Below are 14057 nucleotides of genomic sequence, written 5' to 3'. Positions count from 1 at the left end.
TGATGTGTTGCTCATGTACCAGTTAAATATTTATGCTTTCCAGTCGATAAAAATTGTGTCAGCGTATGTAGTCATCTATGTCATAGCGATGCCAGCCTGGCTACAAGCAAAGCTTACTGTTGAAAACACAAAGCGAGTTACTAATGAAAGTGTTACTTAGCTCATGAGGCGGAAAATCCGGTGTTGGCGTTGTTGGCGTGGCCACGCCGAGGTCCAAAAAGACTATGTAATTTAACAAATGCTTGCGACGTGACAGTGATGATGATTTATTGGCATCCGCTTTGAAATAGGGCGATGAAAAATAGTCGCTTAGCCTTAATAACTATCGTAACATCTGCCATCAATGGTGAAGTCGTGACAAATTTATCACAGTGAGAGTTTTCGGGCGTGTTTCTCAGAAGATTGTTGTGTCTCGAGACTCTCAGGGGCAGTTTTTCTCTCTCCTTGCTATCTCAATACCTGGATAATGCTTCTTGCAAGTGCATTGGCGGGGCCTCTTCACCACATTAAAAAAAGCGCAGTGAAGAAGCGCGCTTAATTGGCGCGTATATTGCGGTACAATCTTTGATTTATCTTTTGATGCCATGGGGGAAAACCGGCACAATAAAGTCATCATTTGGCATTTTTTTAGTAGTTAGCTGAGAACTCGCTGTCAATATCTCACAACAAACAGGCACGAGTTTTCTGCCACATTTTACAGCAACCCTGATGAACACATCACTAATTCCTTTGGGTCTCCACCTTTCCCTTTCTTTTTCTTTCCCTGCCTACAGGCGATAGCTGCCGCAATTGCCTTCTTCTACTCCAACTACCTGCTGCTGCCGTACCAGCTGCTAATCCTGGTGGTGTCGGCGACGCTGGGCACGCTTTGTTTCTGGATCATAGAGTGGCAGACGTTTGTCGACTCCCATCAGCGCAAAGGCCACGTTGTCTCTGACAACAGTAGCTCTGACGAGCCCTGTAAGTAACGATCCAGTTTCTGCACCACTTGAACTTGTTTCCTGCTTATTATCATGTGTGCACGTTTAGACAAATTGGCAACATTTTACACGTGGGTGCGTCGAAGATCGTTTGGTCACTTCGTGTATGTAAGGGTTACAATAGGAAACTTAACATACATATAGTATCTGCATAGTATGTCAAGAAGTAAGTGTAGAACGGGCCACTGTAAGGCATCTAAGAACTAAATGCAAAAGTAAGCTTCATAATAATTGGTTAGTAGGAATTAAACTTGAAATGCACAAAGGTGCAGAGAGAAGTGTGTAAAGAAAGAACAACTACACTTGGCTAATATAGGGTTGAGGGGTGGAAGCATGCCATCTTGCACCAGAATGCAAGTGCAGTTGTGCTCGAAGATATGCTGAATCTGAAGCAACCCACAATATAGTTTGATCTTCCAGTAGCTCGGCACGTGCAAGACGTCCAACGTCTGATGGAAAGCTAATTTCTTGTCTGGTATTTCTGCAACGTTGACCATCTTAAATTGATCAGCATTGCCACGCCCGGAAGTAGCACAATGTTGAAAGCGAGACCCATATGTGTGTGCACACTTGTGCAACAGTTCAGAGTGTGTGCCACCATTCAGCACAGAGTTGGCACAGTGCTTGGCACATTGAGAAGAGGCTGCAGGGCTCTCTGACATGTTGCACACCTGCAGTGTGTGTGTGTATTTGTTGAATCCACAAACCGCTGTGCTGACTCCTGCACATTGCACTGGCAGCAGTTCTGGCTGTCAGGCTTGTTGAGGAGCCAAAACACGGAAAACACTGCAGCGTGCAGGACATCAGAGTGCAGCAGAAAGCATGTTTTCTTTGTTGTTGTTTTTTTCCTGCAAACTCACCCCCATGCACCGCAGTGTTTTTCACGATTCACACACTCAATCTGCAGTTGGATTTCCTTCGTGGGGCCCCTCTGGTTTTTTTGCGTGCAAATGCAGCGTGTTGTGCTTTGCTCTGTCATGGCAGCATCTCTTTTTTGTGCCCGTTTTAGCTGTAAACATTTTAGGCACAGGTTACGGGCAGGACACAGCAGGCTTTTGCGAAAGAAGCTTCTCATTAACTCATACCTTATAACTGCCCCTAGCTTTCCTGCTGCAAACCATGGCATTCATTCTTGGCAAGAAATAATTTTCAATAGACTTCACCTTTACTCTAACATAGGCCCGCATGCCATCAGCTTCTGTGATAAAGCTTTTTTCACTGCATCAATTGCATGCTGCAGCGTTATGCCTAAGCTTTGGAGACCAGCTTGCCGGGTGTGGATTGAGCAGGAAGCCGTGCATGGGAAGTGACATCTAATGGTGGTACTGCACTATTTATTGTCTTGACTGCACAGGCGTAGGGATGACAATACTTGGGAACATTCGAGGTTCCTGTACTTCGCATGGTATTTTGAGGATATTTCTGCCCTTCCATACGTAATAATTTGGAATAGGAGGGTCTTATTTGGCTCCTTAGAGGCAGAATTGATCATACTTTCTGCTGGCCACTGCAAATTTTGCACGTTTCAGACAACAAGCATGGCGGAGCCTTTCTTGAAATTTAATGTTTTTGTGGTGCGCAAGCCAGTATGAGTTAAATGACCATGCAAGTATGAGAAAGGAAAGATTTTGCATTATTACACTAAGTAGCATTAACAAGCAATATTGTGAAGCAGTTGAAGTTAATGTGAGTAACCCGTCGTAGTTGCTTAGTGGCTATGGTGTTAGGCTGCTGAGCACGAGGTCGCGGGATCGAATCCCGGCCACGGCAGCCACATTTCGATGGAGGCGAAATGCGAAAACACCCGTGTACTTAGATTTAGGTGCACATTGAAGAACCCCAGGTAGTCAAAATTTCCGGAGTCCTCCACTACGGCGTGCCTCATAATCAGAAAGTGGTTTTGGCACGTAAAACCTCATGATTTAATTTAATTTTTTAATGTGAGTAGGAAAGTATCAGGCTACTGATACTTCATTGGAAGTGTCATGGGGACACTTCCCCACATAGCATCTACCGCATGACCCTTTGTACCCTGCATTGTTGGGATCGTATACCGCATACCTCTCTCATGCGGTAGATGCTACGTGGGGCAGACTGGCCGCTGCCTAAATGAACGGCTACGAGAGCACCGAACACTGGTAGATTCATTAGCGAAGTGCAGCCATTTGGCCATGCACTGTAAGCGATGCGGGTGTGTGCCGGCGTTTGACACCACGTGTGTGCTTGGTAGGGGAGGCACAAGGTGGGGGCGCGAGATTTGTGAGGCATATCACATTGACAGGGAAGGTGATAACTGTGTCAGCACAACTTCACTTGCCTTGTACAAAAAAGAAAAAATGTACTTACAGAACAGTCTGCCACATTTTGTTTAGAATGTGATTGTACTGTTTTAACACTGTGTGCGCATGCACCAACGAAATGTATATATGTACCTTCGCTCGCAGTAAAATCCAGTTAATGTTTAGCGCTCGTCCTGTCGTCTTCTCTGTCTTTGTCCCTGCTATTTTGCGCTAGTCTTTTGAATAATGAAGACAGACACAGGTGGCTTCTCAGTTAAGTGTTTCTGTAAGACCTTGCACAGCTTGCTTTAGTTCTGTATCACCACAGAAAATTTTTGCGACTCTGCCATGTAACATATGTGATGCGTGTGCGGTTATTATTTCAGCATTCGGTTTGCCTGGGACGTCCCTGAGCATATGATGCATGAAGTGGAGCTAGAGCATTGGATTCTTGTACTCAAAGTCCCATGTCCGAATCCTTGTCCAGACCACTACATTTTTCACAGGCTTGAGACGTGGCACCTGAATCTAAAAAAAAAAAAGGAAAAAAAGAAAGAACAGCCGAGTGCAAATGGGGTTATGCTAGTCCAGATGCAACCAAATTAGGAATGCCCACTGAGCTTCAAAAAGACACTCCCTCACCAGAATCCAAGTTGGTTTACCCAGCACAGTACATTTGGCCACTACCTCCCTTATGAAGAAGAAGTATTTTAATGATTGGAAAATGTAGAGAGGTTGGCCGGATAATGGAGCATCTGGCCTGCTACTCTACGTAAGGGAAGGGGAAGAGGGGAAGAAAAAGGGTCACAATGGGGGATGATAATGGGAGGAACGAGGTGAATGACACATTACACAACTGGTATCACAGGCGTGAGTCCAGGCCCGTGTCACCTAGGAAACGTGAAAGTGCACGCATTGTCTCTGTCGTCTGCCAACTCTGTGGCCACGCGCCTAGCAAGAGGTCCTCCGACAGTGGTCCATTGTGTAAATGTCTCAAACCTCCCTTATGAGTCTTGCAACGGGCTAATTGGAGATTCCTTGGAGAGGCCTTCATCCGGCAGTGGACATCATACCGACTGGTGTTGCTACTAGGCATGACGAATGCTGACAAAGCCTTTATCGTCAATGTGTAACTGTGCATGTGTGATGAGCTAGCTGGTTGGCTCGTAGTGCCGAACCCTGACACATATCGGCTGTCTGAGAAAGCTGGTGTCTTTGCCGGCACCCATAAAACTTGCTGTACCAATTTTCTTCTTCCTTATCAAGGCAGCAGTGAGGATGAAATGTGCGCATTAATGGTGAGTGACCACACATCACTCTAGGGCAATGAGGTCGTATGGCCAGCATTATAGGCCATTTGGAATACATTAAAGTGCAGTTCAGTTCGTAGGGATGTGTAGACTAGAACCTTGTTGATACATTTTAGGAACAAAAGCATTTTCAGCAACACTGATTATTGGAGGAAGTTTGTGATCTGAATCATATTTATATGAAAGGTTGTATTCCTTATGCTCTCCATCACACTTCACCAAGATTATACTTTATCTGAAGATCTTTATTTAATGCCTACTGCTATTGCTGAATGTTAACTACTTCTCAGTTTTCCTATGCAGGCCAGCACCTAAGCATCATGATCTGTGCTGTGCCTGGTTACAGCGTTTAATGTTGTCATTATGAGTCATAAATAAATGTCAGCGTGGACCCGTCCTCATGCTATATACTGCAACAGCTTTTTAAGCTTAGCATTTAGAGTAAGCGCTAAGAGTGATTACCCACGAAATGTTTATTAGTCTAACATCAAATTTATGTTCGGAGGGAAGCTCTCCTCACAAGCTTTCTTCGTGTCTTTTTACATAGCACTGACATGAAGAAGCATAGCCGACTCACAGTAAGTATGCATGTGCCTGAACTGTAGTGAAGCTGTTCGTGTGCTTTTTTTTTAGTTTCTTGTGGTTACAATGCTTGTTCTTTTCTTCTTGCATTGCTAGATACTTTGAAAGTATTCCACTAGCTTTCCGCATGTGTCATGCTTGATGCATCCAGACTTGTAGTTCCTGTGCTGGCATGTGCGACACTCTGCTTTTTGTGTGAATTGAAGTATGTGAATTGTCAGAACCGTGCCTTCCATTTTGCGTGCAATGCATGCACGAGATGCATGGTCTCACTGGCTCTGTTGTGTTTTGTGTTTCCTCCTGTATTTTACACCGCATGATTCGTGTTCTAATGAAAGTAAACTTGGATGAATCTGCATCCATTGGCATTTTATATGCTGCATTCATAGCACTGATCAGTGCTGCAGAAGGGGGGCAGGGTGTTGACCTTATTTATTTATTTATTGTTGTATGTGCCTCTTCAAGAGCTTTAATAGGTGAAATGTATGTTATAAAATAAAGCAGGAGAAATATATTTCCTGAATATTTTCGGGCACTGAAGACCCACCTTATACAGCTGTGTACGATTCACTGAATTAGATTTTCAAAGAGTGCGCTTTCACCAAGTCTCCGTCGAAGACCGATTCTTTTCCGTGTGCTACGTGCGTGCACTAACATTCTTGCTAGGGGGAAAAAAGAACTATGCTTTTTGTTGTTATAACCAACAATAATTGAGTGGTTGTATAATCTCATCTGCCTTTCTACAATTTCGGCTATGCAACACTCAGATCAATACAGTGAGCTTATTTCATGTAGCTGGCATAGTAATTTTGTAGATCGAGATCATCATCGGCATTCAAGATAGAGTTGTATGGGCATGGCTCATTTATGCCTTGTCAAAAAGCAAGATTGGTGTAAATTTTTGGGCTGCAGGTGTGTGGGGGCAGTGTCAGACAACCTTGTGGGGACATTAGAAGTTTTCTAGAGTACGTGTATAAGCCTGAACGCCTGCAGTGCCGATCCAGATTGCAGAAGTGATTGCAGCATGCTGTGTACTTTTTGCGAAGGTATGCTCCACTGCTGTACTCGTTTGCTTGCAGTGAAGAGAGTTTAACAACGCCATCTCGAAATAACCATGTTGTTAGACCATCCTCTATTATAGGTGTGAGACGGGGGTTCGTGCCGGCACTGCTGCTCATCTATGACTGCAATTCACACAGTCCGGGCCGCCTAAAGTAATGCGTGCTACATGTTCTGCAAACCCAGACATTGATGGGAAGTTTTGCATCGTTCCAGTTAAGAGTGCCCACTGTCACTTGGAACATCCAAGTTACGAGAAACACCGTCAACTGGAATGTTGAACATTTGCCCCGGTTTGCGCATGCCGCGTGTCCGAGACGTGTCATGTGCCACACTTGAGCGACCATTTTGTCGCTTCCACCTTCATTGTGAGAGTCTTGTGGGAGCTGAAAATGTCACTCCGTCTGTGTGGTTGACACCTGTCGTCTTTGTTCATCATGAATTGGCCCGACCCAATGGGGTTACATTGTACACCGTATTTCACGGTGAAGTCACTTGCTGCCACTTTCTTCTTTTTTCCCCATCTTTTAGGTGTGGAGAAGCTGTGAAGAACCAATCAGTTCACATTCCTCATCCACTTCAGAAGACCCAGTACCAAGGTGCAGCCTGGAGCAATGCATCATTTGGAAGCCACGATGACCGATGCCATTGGATCGGTGTCGTGTAGTACTTGAACGTTATTGCATCTATAGTATTGACACTGTTGCGCTTCTTTTTATCTCGCGTACATACCAGTTTGTGATACCGTCATGCCGAATGCAATGCACGCAACTCTAGGTGGTCAACTGCGAAGTGGTTGCGTCAAGGAGAGCAAGTCTGGTGCCATGGACTTTTCGTTTTTATATGAGTGACCGTATTACCTTTCTTCCCACACGCTTTCATGTTGTTAGGTGGACTTTTTTGAGTCTATATTTTTAGTATGTTCTTGTTAAACAAGATATTTTTCGCAACTGCTCAGGCAAACTGTTAAAACTTGTAGTTGTTTATTGTGCAGTCGTCACGTGTAGTACAAAGGGAATGATTATATATATATATACAATGAAAATATTTTTATTCAGCATCCCTGTTAAAGATGTGTCTTAGAGAATAACATCTGTAAATACTGTATTTTTTCACTTCTTTGCATGTACAAAAGTGTGTGACAAAAATAAATAAACATGACTTTGGTCCTTTTGCCTCTCATTGCTGCACATACGAAATACTTTTTGCCCTGAAAAAAATTGCAGCGGTGCTCTTTAAGTTGGTTCTCCAAAATTTCAAAATACTATTACTGTGCATATCATAAGAAGCCAACAAACACTGACACCAAGGACAACATAGGGGAGATTACTTGTTCTTAATAAATGAAATAAAAAAATGATCAATTATTGGAAATCAAAGTGGATGAAAAAAACAACTTGCCGCAGGTGGGGAACGATCCCACAACCTTCGCATGTTTGTTGGCTTACGACATGACTAATAAAATCGGGCCCCTCATTTAACCCCCTTTCTTCTCGTTTAATACTGTGCATAGTACTTTAAAAAAAAAGAAAAAGGAGAAAAAAAGGAGGAAAGAGAACAGGGTAACCATAGTGAAAGAATCGTAACTCTGATGACGTTAGCTGTGGTCTTTCACCGGGCATTGGTTGTTGAGGTTGTGCTATAATGATCCACTTCATTGTATACAACACGCTTCCACGCCACTTGCATTCCTAGTACTGCACCTTGTGGAATATATTATCCTGTTTTTTTAACATCCGAGTATAGTAAAGCTTCACTTGTTGGAATAGTGTACGTTTACAGTCAGTGGCAGCCCATGATGAGCTTTCTTGTGGAATATATCGTCCTGTTTCTTTAACATCCGACTGTAGTCAAGCTTCACTTGTTGGAATAGTTTGTTTGCAGACAGTGGCATTTCATGATAAGCTTTCAAGTTAACTGAACAGCGAGAAACAGCATTAAACAGAGAAACTGACTGTAGGGCATCGGTGGTTTCCCCTTTGCATCCCATTTCTGCGATGTTCTAGTTAATGTGCCAAGTCGGCCCAGGGCTTCACGCTTCTCAAGCTTGCATGGTAGGCTTAAAAATTTTGGAAGGCATTCTACAATGTTAAAGCCAATTTTTATGATCCATAATGCAGTCCTAACAGTGCCAGTTATTTCACGAAACCTTGTGATGATGCAATCAATTTTACATGCGACACTGTACTGATCATACTGAAATATCACTATTAATGCGAAGCATTCTTCGCTTCATTCCAGGCATGTTGTGGTAAGTCGATAGGTAGGTCGACTCCTCCTGTCTCGCCTGACTTCAGGCCTCTGTAATAAAAAGAAATGCTTTGCCGCCAATGGAATCGAGCACACCGGTCAAACGCTTTCTCCACTAGGCCAGGATCGCACGCATACTCCTCTCGTGCCAAAGCCGGCTAACTCCTTGAGCTGTTTTGTGCATGCTTAATGAGCCATTTCCTTGCGTTCTGTCCTCGTGATAGCTCATGCTTTGAGACACTGTGTTAGACTACGCCATCTTCTGGATCGGCTCACATTCCCCACTACTTTCTTTGTAGCAGCTAACACTACAAAGTAACTGTGTGACATTAAACTGCCTTCGTGAAATTATGCCGACCCAAGTTGATCATGGTTTAAGCATTTATTTGCCAGAGTACAAATGCCATTGTTGTTTTAACGTACATATAAATTTGTACGATTGTATGTAATGCTTAATCACAGATAACATTACAATTTGTGTGTCTCTCACGTATACACATTAAATACCTATGCAGAACACAACAATCAGGATGCTGTATAAATTTGCATCAAGCGGATGCAGTAGGAGTTATGCTGTTGGCAGCATACGATCATTGTCGTGGTCTTGCTGCTGCTGTCACATATGTGTTGATCGCCACAAGAACAAATACTTTATTTATGCAAATGCATTGGTTCACCGGTCATCCTTCGTCAGACCCTGAAAAGCTAGCTACCTGCAAAATGCCTCGTATAACATCAATTCCCACAGTGTGTGAGATTTGTGAACGTCTTTAATTTTAAGACTTTTTGAATCTTTTAAAGGTCATTTTTTCAGATGAAAGTTTCTTGAGAGCTTTGTGCATCACTGGACCTTTCATTTGTTTTAATTTAATTTTAATAATTCAATTGTAGCCTAAACTTGTCAATTTAGGAAATTTGTATGTTCATGGGTTATAAAAATCTTAGTGAGAAATGCTTTTTTTAAATAACTAATATTACTTAAAGACCACTACTCGTGTGAAAAATATTTTTACAGCGAAGCTTTTTTTGCCTGCTTTCCCAGGTTTTGCATGGCTGTCAGCCGCTATCTTGGTAGATATATTTGTGGGTATATATGAAAGGGGCTTTCTTTTTTTGGCTGCCCCAAATGTGCAAAAATTGCCTGCGTCAGATAGCAGAATTCTAATCCTTGATCGAAATTACTAGATGAGGCAGCCCATTATTTCTAAGAGAAATCAAAATACTTAATTGACTAGTTAACCTAATTGTGGTAATTAACTTCTCAAATAATTCATTTGCAGCACATATTTCAATCTACAAATTGTAGCCAGTGAGTATGCGAGGCATAGTGGCTTGGAATGAATTCTGAGGATGGCCTTCAAACATGCGGTAAAAATGCACTGCTATTCCACGTACTCTAAAGAAAATGTTCTATGCATTGAAGCACAAAAGTAACTGGAACGCCAATGCATTTTGTTAGAAAATTTAAAAATTGACGTCTCAAAACTGGCATAGTCCTGGAAATGTGTTCCAAGTGACCTTGCGGACTTGCGGGCTACAATTGATGAACTTAAATATGTGCCGTTAGGTAAGTATTTAAAAAGATAATTAGTGTAGGTAAGTTAATTACTCAAGCGCTTCATCGCTCTTACAAGTAGTGGGGTCGCCCCATCGAGTAATTTGGTCACGGGTTAAAATCACAATTTTTAACTATTTGGTGCAGCTAAGGCAAAAAATGATATGTTCTATGCAACCGCCAATAAAGTGGCTTATGCCCTTGTGTGCTGACCAAGCGTGTAAAGAAGCTCTGCTCCACCTATTAAATATTACTTTCTACACAAAACCTGGTCATCTCTTGAAAGCTCATTTGTGTCCCTGAGGCTTGGCTCTACTGATCTCGTTGTTTTTTATCGCCCCGCGGACATGAATGCGACTTTCGAAAGCGAATTTCATCGCGTTGTTGTTGAAATATTTGGGCGGTTTCGAAATACGGTTCTTATAATCTTCTGAGACTTCAACTATCCCAATATTCAATGGTCTACACTATCTCTTTCAGCCAACGATACTCGGGCACAGGAATTTCTTGATTCTTGCCTTGATTTTTCGTTGTGCCAGCTTATCGAAAAACCGACATGTTCCTCGACCACATGCGCAAACATTCTTGACCTAATTTTAACTGCTTGTCCTGAACTGTTAACTGACATAGCCCATATCTATGGTCTTCCTGATCATGACATAATTACTGGAAACTTAAGTTGTTCACTTAACAAAAAAGAGAGTTGCTTGAAAGTGTGTAAGGTGTTATAAGTGAGCCAATTTTGATGCAATATGTATCGAATCATCCCATTTCATGCAACATTTTTTAGATGCCCACTTGTCATGTTCCATAGAAGATAACTGGAACCTTTTTAAATATACTCTTTCAAACTTAATTGACCAATATATTCCAGCTATGACCATCAAAGCAAGCAACATTTCTCCATGGTTCAATCAGTAATTACGTCGACTTAATAATAATAAAAAAAAAGACTTTTCAGAATGGCAGACAAAAATAGATTATCGGCTTCGTGGTGCTGCTATAAAAAATGTGACAAGGAATATCAATTGCTTTTAAAAACTACTTGTCGCTTTGTCATCTTAGGTAATAAATAACTCTCGGCACTTTTGCCACACAATAAATCGCAGCAACCACCCCGATGTAACTCTTGCTAATACCAATGGTTCCCCTGTTACTGAATCTGAATGTGCTAAGTTATTAAATGATTCATTCTCATCTGTTTTTACTCTTGAGGATATTACTACATGCTCTAACATTGATGTTGTTTCCGGTACTAATATGACTGAAATAATAATTGATGAAGCTGGTATTTTATCTTTACTTGGAAAATTAAGAACTTCATCTGCATCTGATCATAATGGCTTCAACAACAAAATATTTAAACATATTTCTTCTGGTGCCTATCGTTGCTTGGCAGCCATCTTTTCTCTATCATCATTATCATCAGGCACCATTCCTCAGGACTGGCTAATAGCAAAAGCAGTGCCCATATATATATCAGTGGATTGCTCATCCTTGCTTAACTACAGACCTTCCTATATCTTTAACCAGTACCATCTGTAAGCTCTTGGAACACATTATACACTCACATGTAATTGCATATTTAGAGGAACACAATATCATCTTCAAATACCAACACAGTTTTTGCAAGGGCTTTTCATGCAAAACACAACTTGCAGGATTTACTCAGGATTTACGCTCATTGTTGGACTCTGGCATCCAAATTGACGCCATATTCCTAGACTTCTCAAAAGCATCCGATCGAGTTCCTCACCACCGGCTCTTACTAAAACTTAGACAGCTTAATATTCACCCACTTGTTCTGGCGTGGGTGCAAGCCTTCCTCTCCACTACACAACAGTTCACGTCGGTCAATGACTTTAACTCTCCTTTCGTCCCGGTCTCATGTGGTGTTCCTCAAGGAAGTATGCTTGGTCCATTGCTTTTCTTAATTTATAATAATGATTTACTCTCCTCCGTCAAATCGAAAGTTAGGCTATTTGCTCACGATTGTGTCATTTACTGCAACATCTCTTCTGAAGCTGACCACCAATCTCCGCAATCTGACTTTGACTCCTTAAATTCGTGGTGCACAAAGTGGCTAATGGCACTAAATCCTTCAAAAACTAAGTTGATGTCTTTCAGTAAAAAAGCTTCTTGCATTCCAACGTCCTACTTGCTAAATAATACTTCAGTGGAACCTACGACCACGTACAAATATCTTGGAGTTAACTTTCAGTCTAGCCTGCCCTGGCATTACCACATTAATGTCACCCTTGCTTCAGCAAATCGCTCACTTGGGTTCTTAAACGTAACTTGAAACACACCCCATCGCACTTACGTAAACTGGCTTATATCACTTTAATCCTTCCTAATATAGAATATGCCTCAGCCATTTGGGACCCCAATCAAGACTACATTATTAAAAACATCGAAGCCCTGCAGAACTGTGCTCTGCGTTTTATTTTTTCGGATTACTCACGTCACACCAGCGCCACTCCATTGAAGAATCGTGCTGAACTGCAAGTGTTATCATGTTGCCATAAAATCACTCGCTTATTACTTCTTCGTGAGCTCTACCATCATGCATCACTTCGCGAGGACTTCTTTAGGCCACCCCCTGCCATCTTTCGCCGCCGTGATCATCCTTTTAAAATCGAATGCTTCACATGTCGCACACTAACTTATGCCAGATTGTTCATACCGCACACAATAACTGAGTGGAATAACTTGCCATCGGACATCGCAACCATCACCGACATAAATGAATTTCAGGAACTTCTAATCATGAATGACATTGCGTAAACCTTTCTTGTATCATGTCCCCCCCCCCCCCCTTATTTTTTACACTACAAACGGCGTTAAAAAATGACCTTGGCTTCTGCGTAACATGCATATTCTTATGGTTACTGTTCCTATTTTTAGCGGTGATCTGCCTTTTCCTTTTAAGTTCACATGTTGTGTTGTTTTCTGATTTGCTGTACATTAATCTCGTGTGTGCTTTCTATGAACCAGATTACCCTCCACTTTTGTGTGCTTGTGATTCGTATACTATTTTTGTACACTTCTGATTATTATTAGTACTATGACAATCATATTGCCCTTGTATTATTATTATTATTTTTGTGATTATAGTTTATCAGTTCCCATTTCTTTTTCTGTTTTTTTTTTTTCAACTTATTACTCATTTGTTACATCTGTATGCGTTACTGCAGCCCCCCCTCCCTATGTAATACCCTCCTGCGAGAGGGCCTTTAGGGGTATTCTGAATAAATAAAATAAATAAATAGTATGTCAGCTTAGAGTCATCTTTAAAGCGCACTGATCTGTTAAAGAAATGGCGAAATGTATTTAATGGATTCTTTGATTTAGTTTGCTTTCTTTGATTTATCCACTCAGTATTTGCCACTACAGCCAGTCTTGGCCAGTCCGCCAGAATGGACATGTCCCACTGCGTTACCTTTATAAAACCTCAACTTTCAATGTCGGCTGAAAGATAGTTCTAAAGCACACGGATTTCTTAATAGAATGGGGAATTACATTTCTTAAATTCTTTGGTTCACTTTCTCTTTACTTTTTTTTAGCCATTTGGTATGTCCCACTGTGGCATAACAGGTGTAGAATTCACGATCGTTCCTTGACACGTGTTGTACTTTTACACGCATGCAGCTGTCATCACAGTTCTTCCCTCAACGAGTGTCATACGCTCCCTTCGTCTTTGTGGCATTGCTTCGAATACGTCTTGCATTGTGCATCCGCCCGAATTGGAGTTTGCATTCTGGCATAGATGCATTACATAAACATAGAAATTGCATGACAATAAAGTTGTGACCTTCGTGGTAGATAAACATTCCATCAGATTGCTCGTTGTGTAGGATGAAAGTAAACAAAATTGTATCCATCACCATTAGCTGTAAAGCACGTAATTAACTGCCGTACTAAAGCTTCACTTCACATAGATTCCAATACGTGTGTTGGATCTGCATATGTTTTGATAGGGATTGTTCGCAGTTTTTCAGTTGAAATATGGCATGAGTGAGGAGATCAAATGGATATATGG

The 14057-nt window shown here is 41.7% G+C and overlaps 1 protein-coding gene across 3 annotated transcripts in view; it reads left to right on the top strand.

Moving 5' to 3' along the window:
* The window catches only part of LOC142589836 (UNC93-like protein MFSD11), a 45989-nt gene extending 38610 nt beyond the window's left edge, over positions 1–7379 (top strand). The window contains exons 13-16 of one of the 3 annotated variants that reach the window (XM_075701451.1): positions 774–960; positions 4526–4557; positions 5117–5147; positions 6742–7379. In XM_075701451.1, the coding sequence (XP_075557566.1) occupies positions 774–960; positions 4526–4557; positions 5117–5122 (225 nt within the window). In that variant the 3' untranslated portion in view covers positions 5123–5147; positions 6742–7379. The remainder of the gene's footprint in view (positions 1–773; positions 961–4525; positions 4558–5116; positions 5148–6741) is intronic. The other 2 variants (XM_075701453.1, XM_075701452.1) reach the window with 2 other exon arrangements.
* The last annotated feature ends 6678 nt before the right edge of the window (positions 7380–14057 follow it).

The sequence above is a fragment of the Dermacentor variabilis genome, chromosome 8 (genome assembly GCF_050947875.1).
Source record: "Dermacentor variabilis isolate Ectoservices chromosome 8, ASM5094787v1, whole genome shotgun sequence".
In the NCBI taxonomy this organism is placed as follows: Eukaryota; Metazoa; Arthropoda; class Arachnida; order Ixodida; family Ixodidae; genus Dermacentor; species Dermacentor variabilis.
This window is presented reverse-complemented; position numbering and strand designations above follow the sequence as displayed.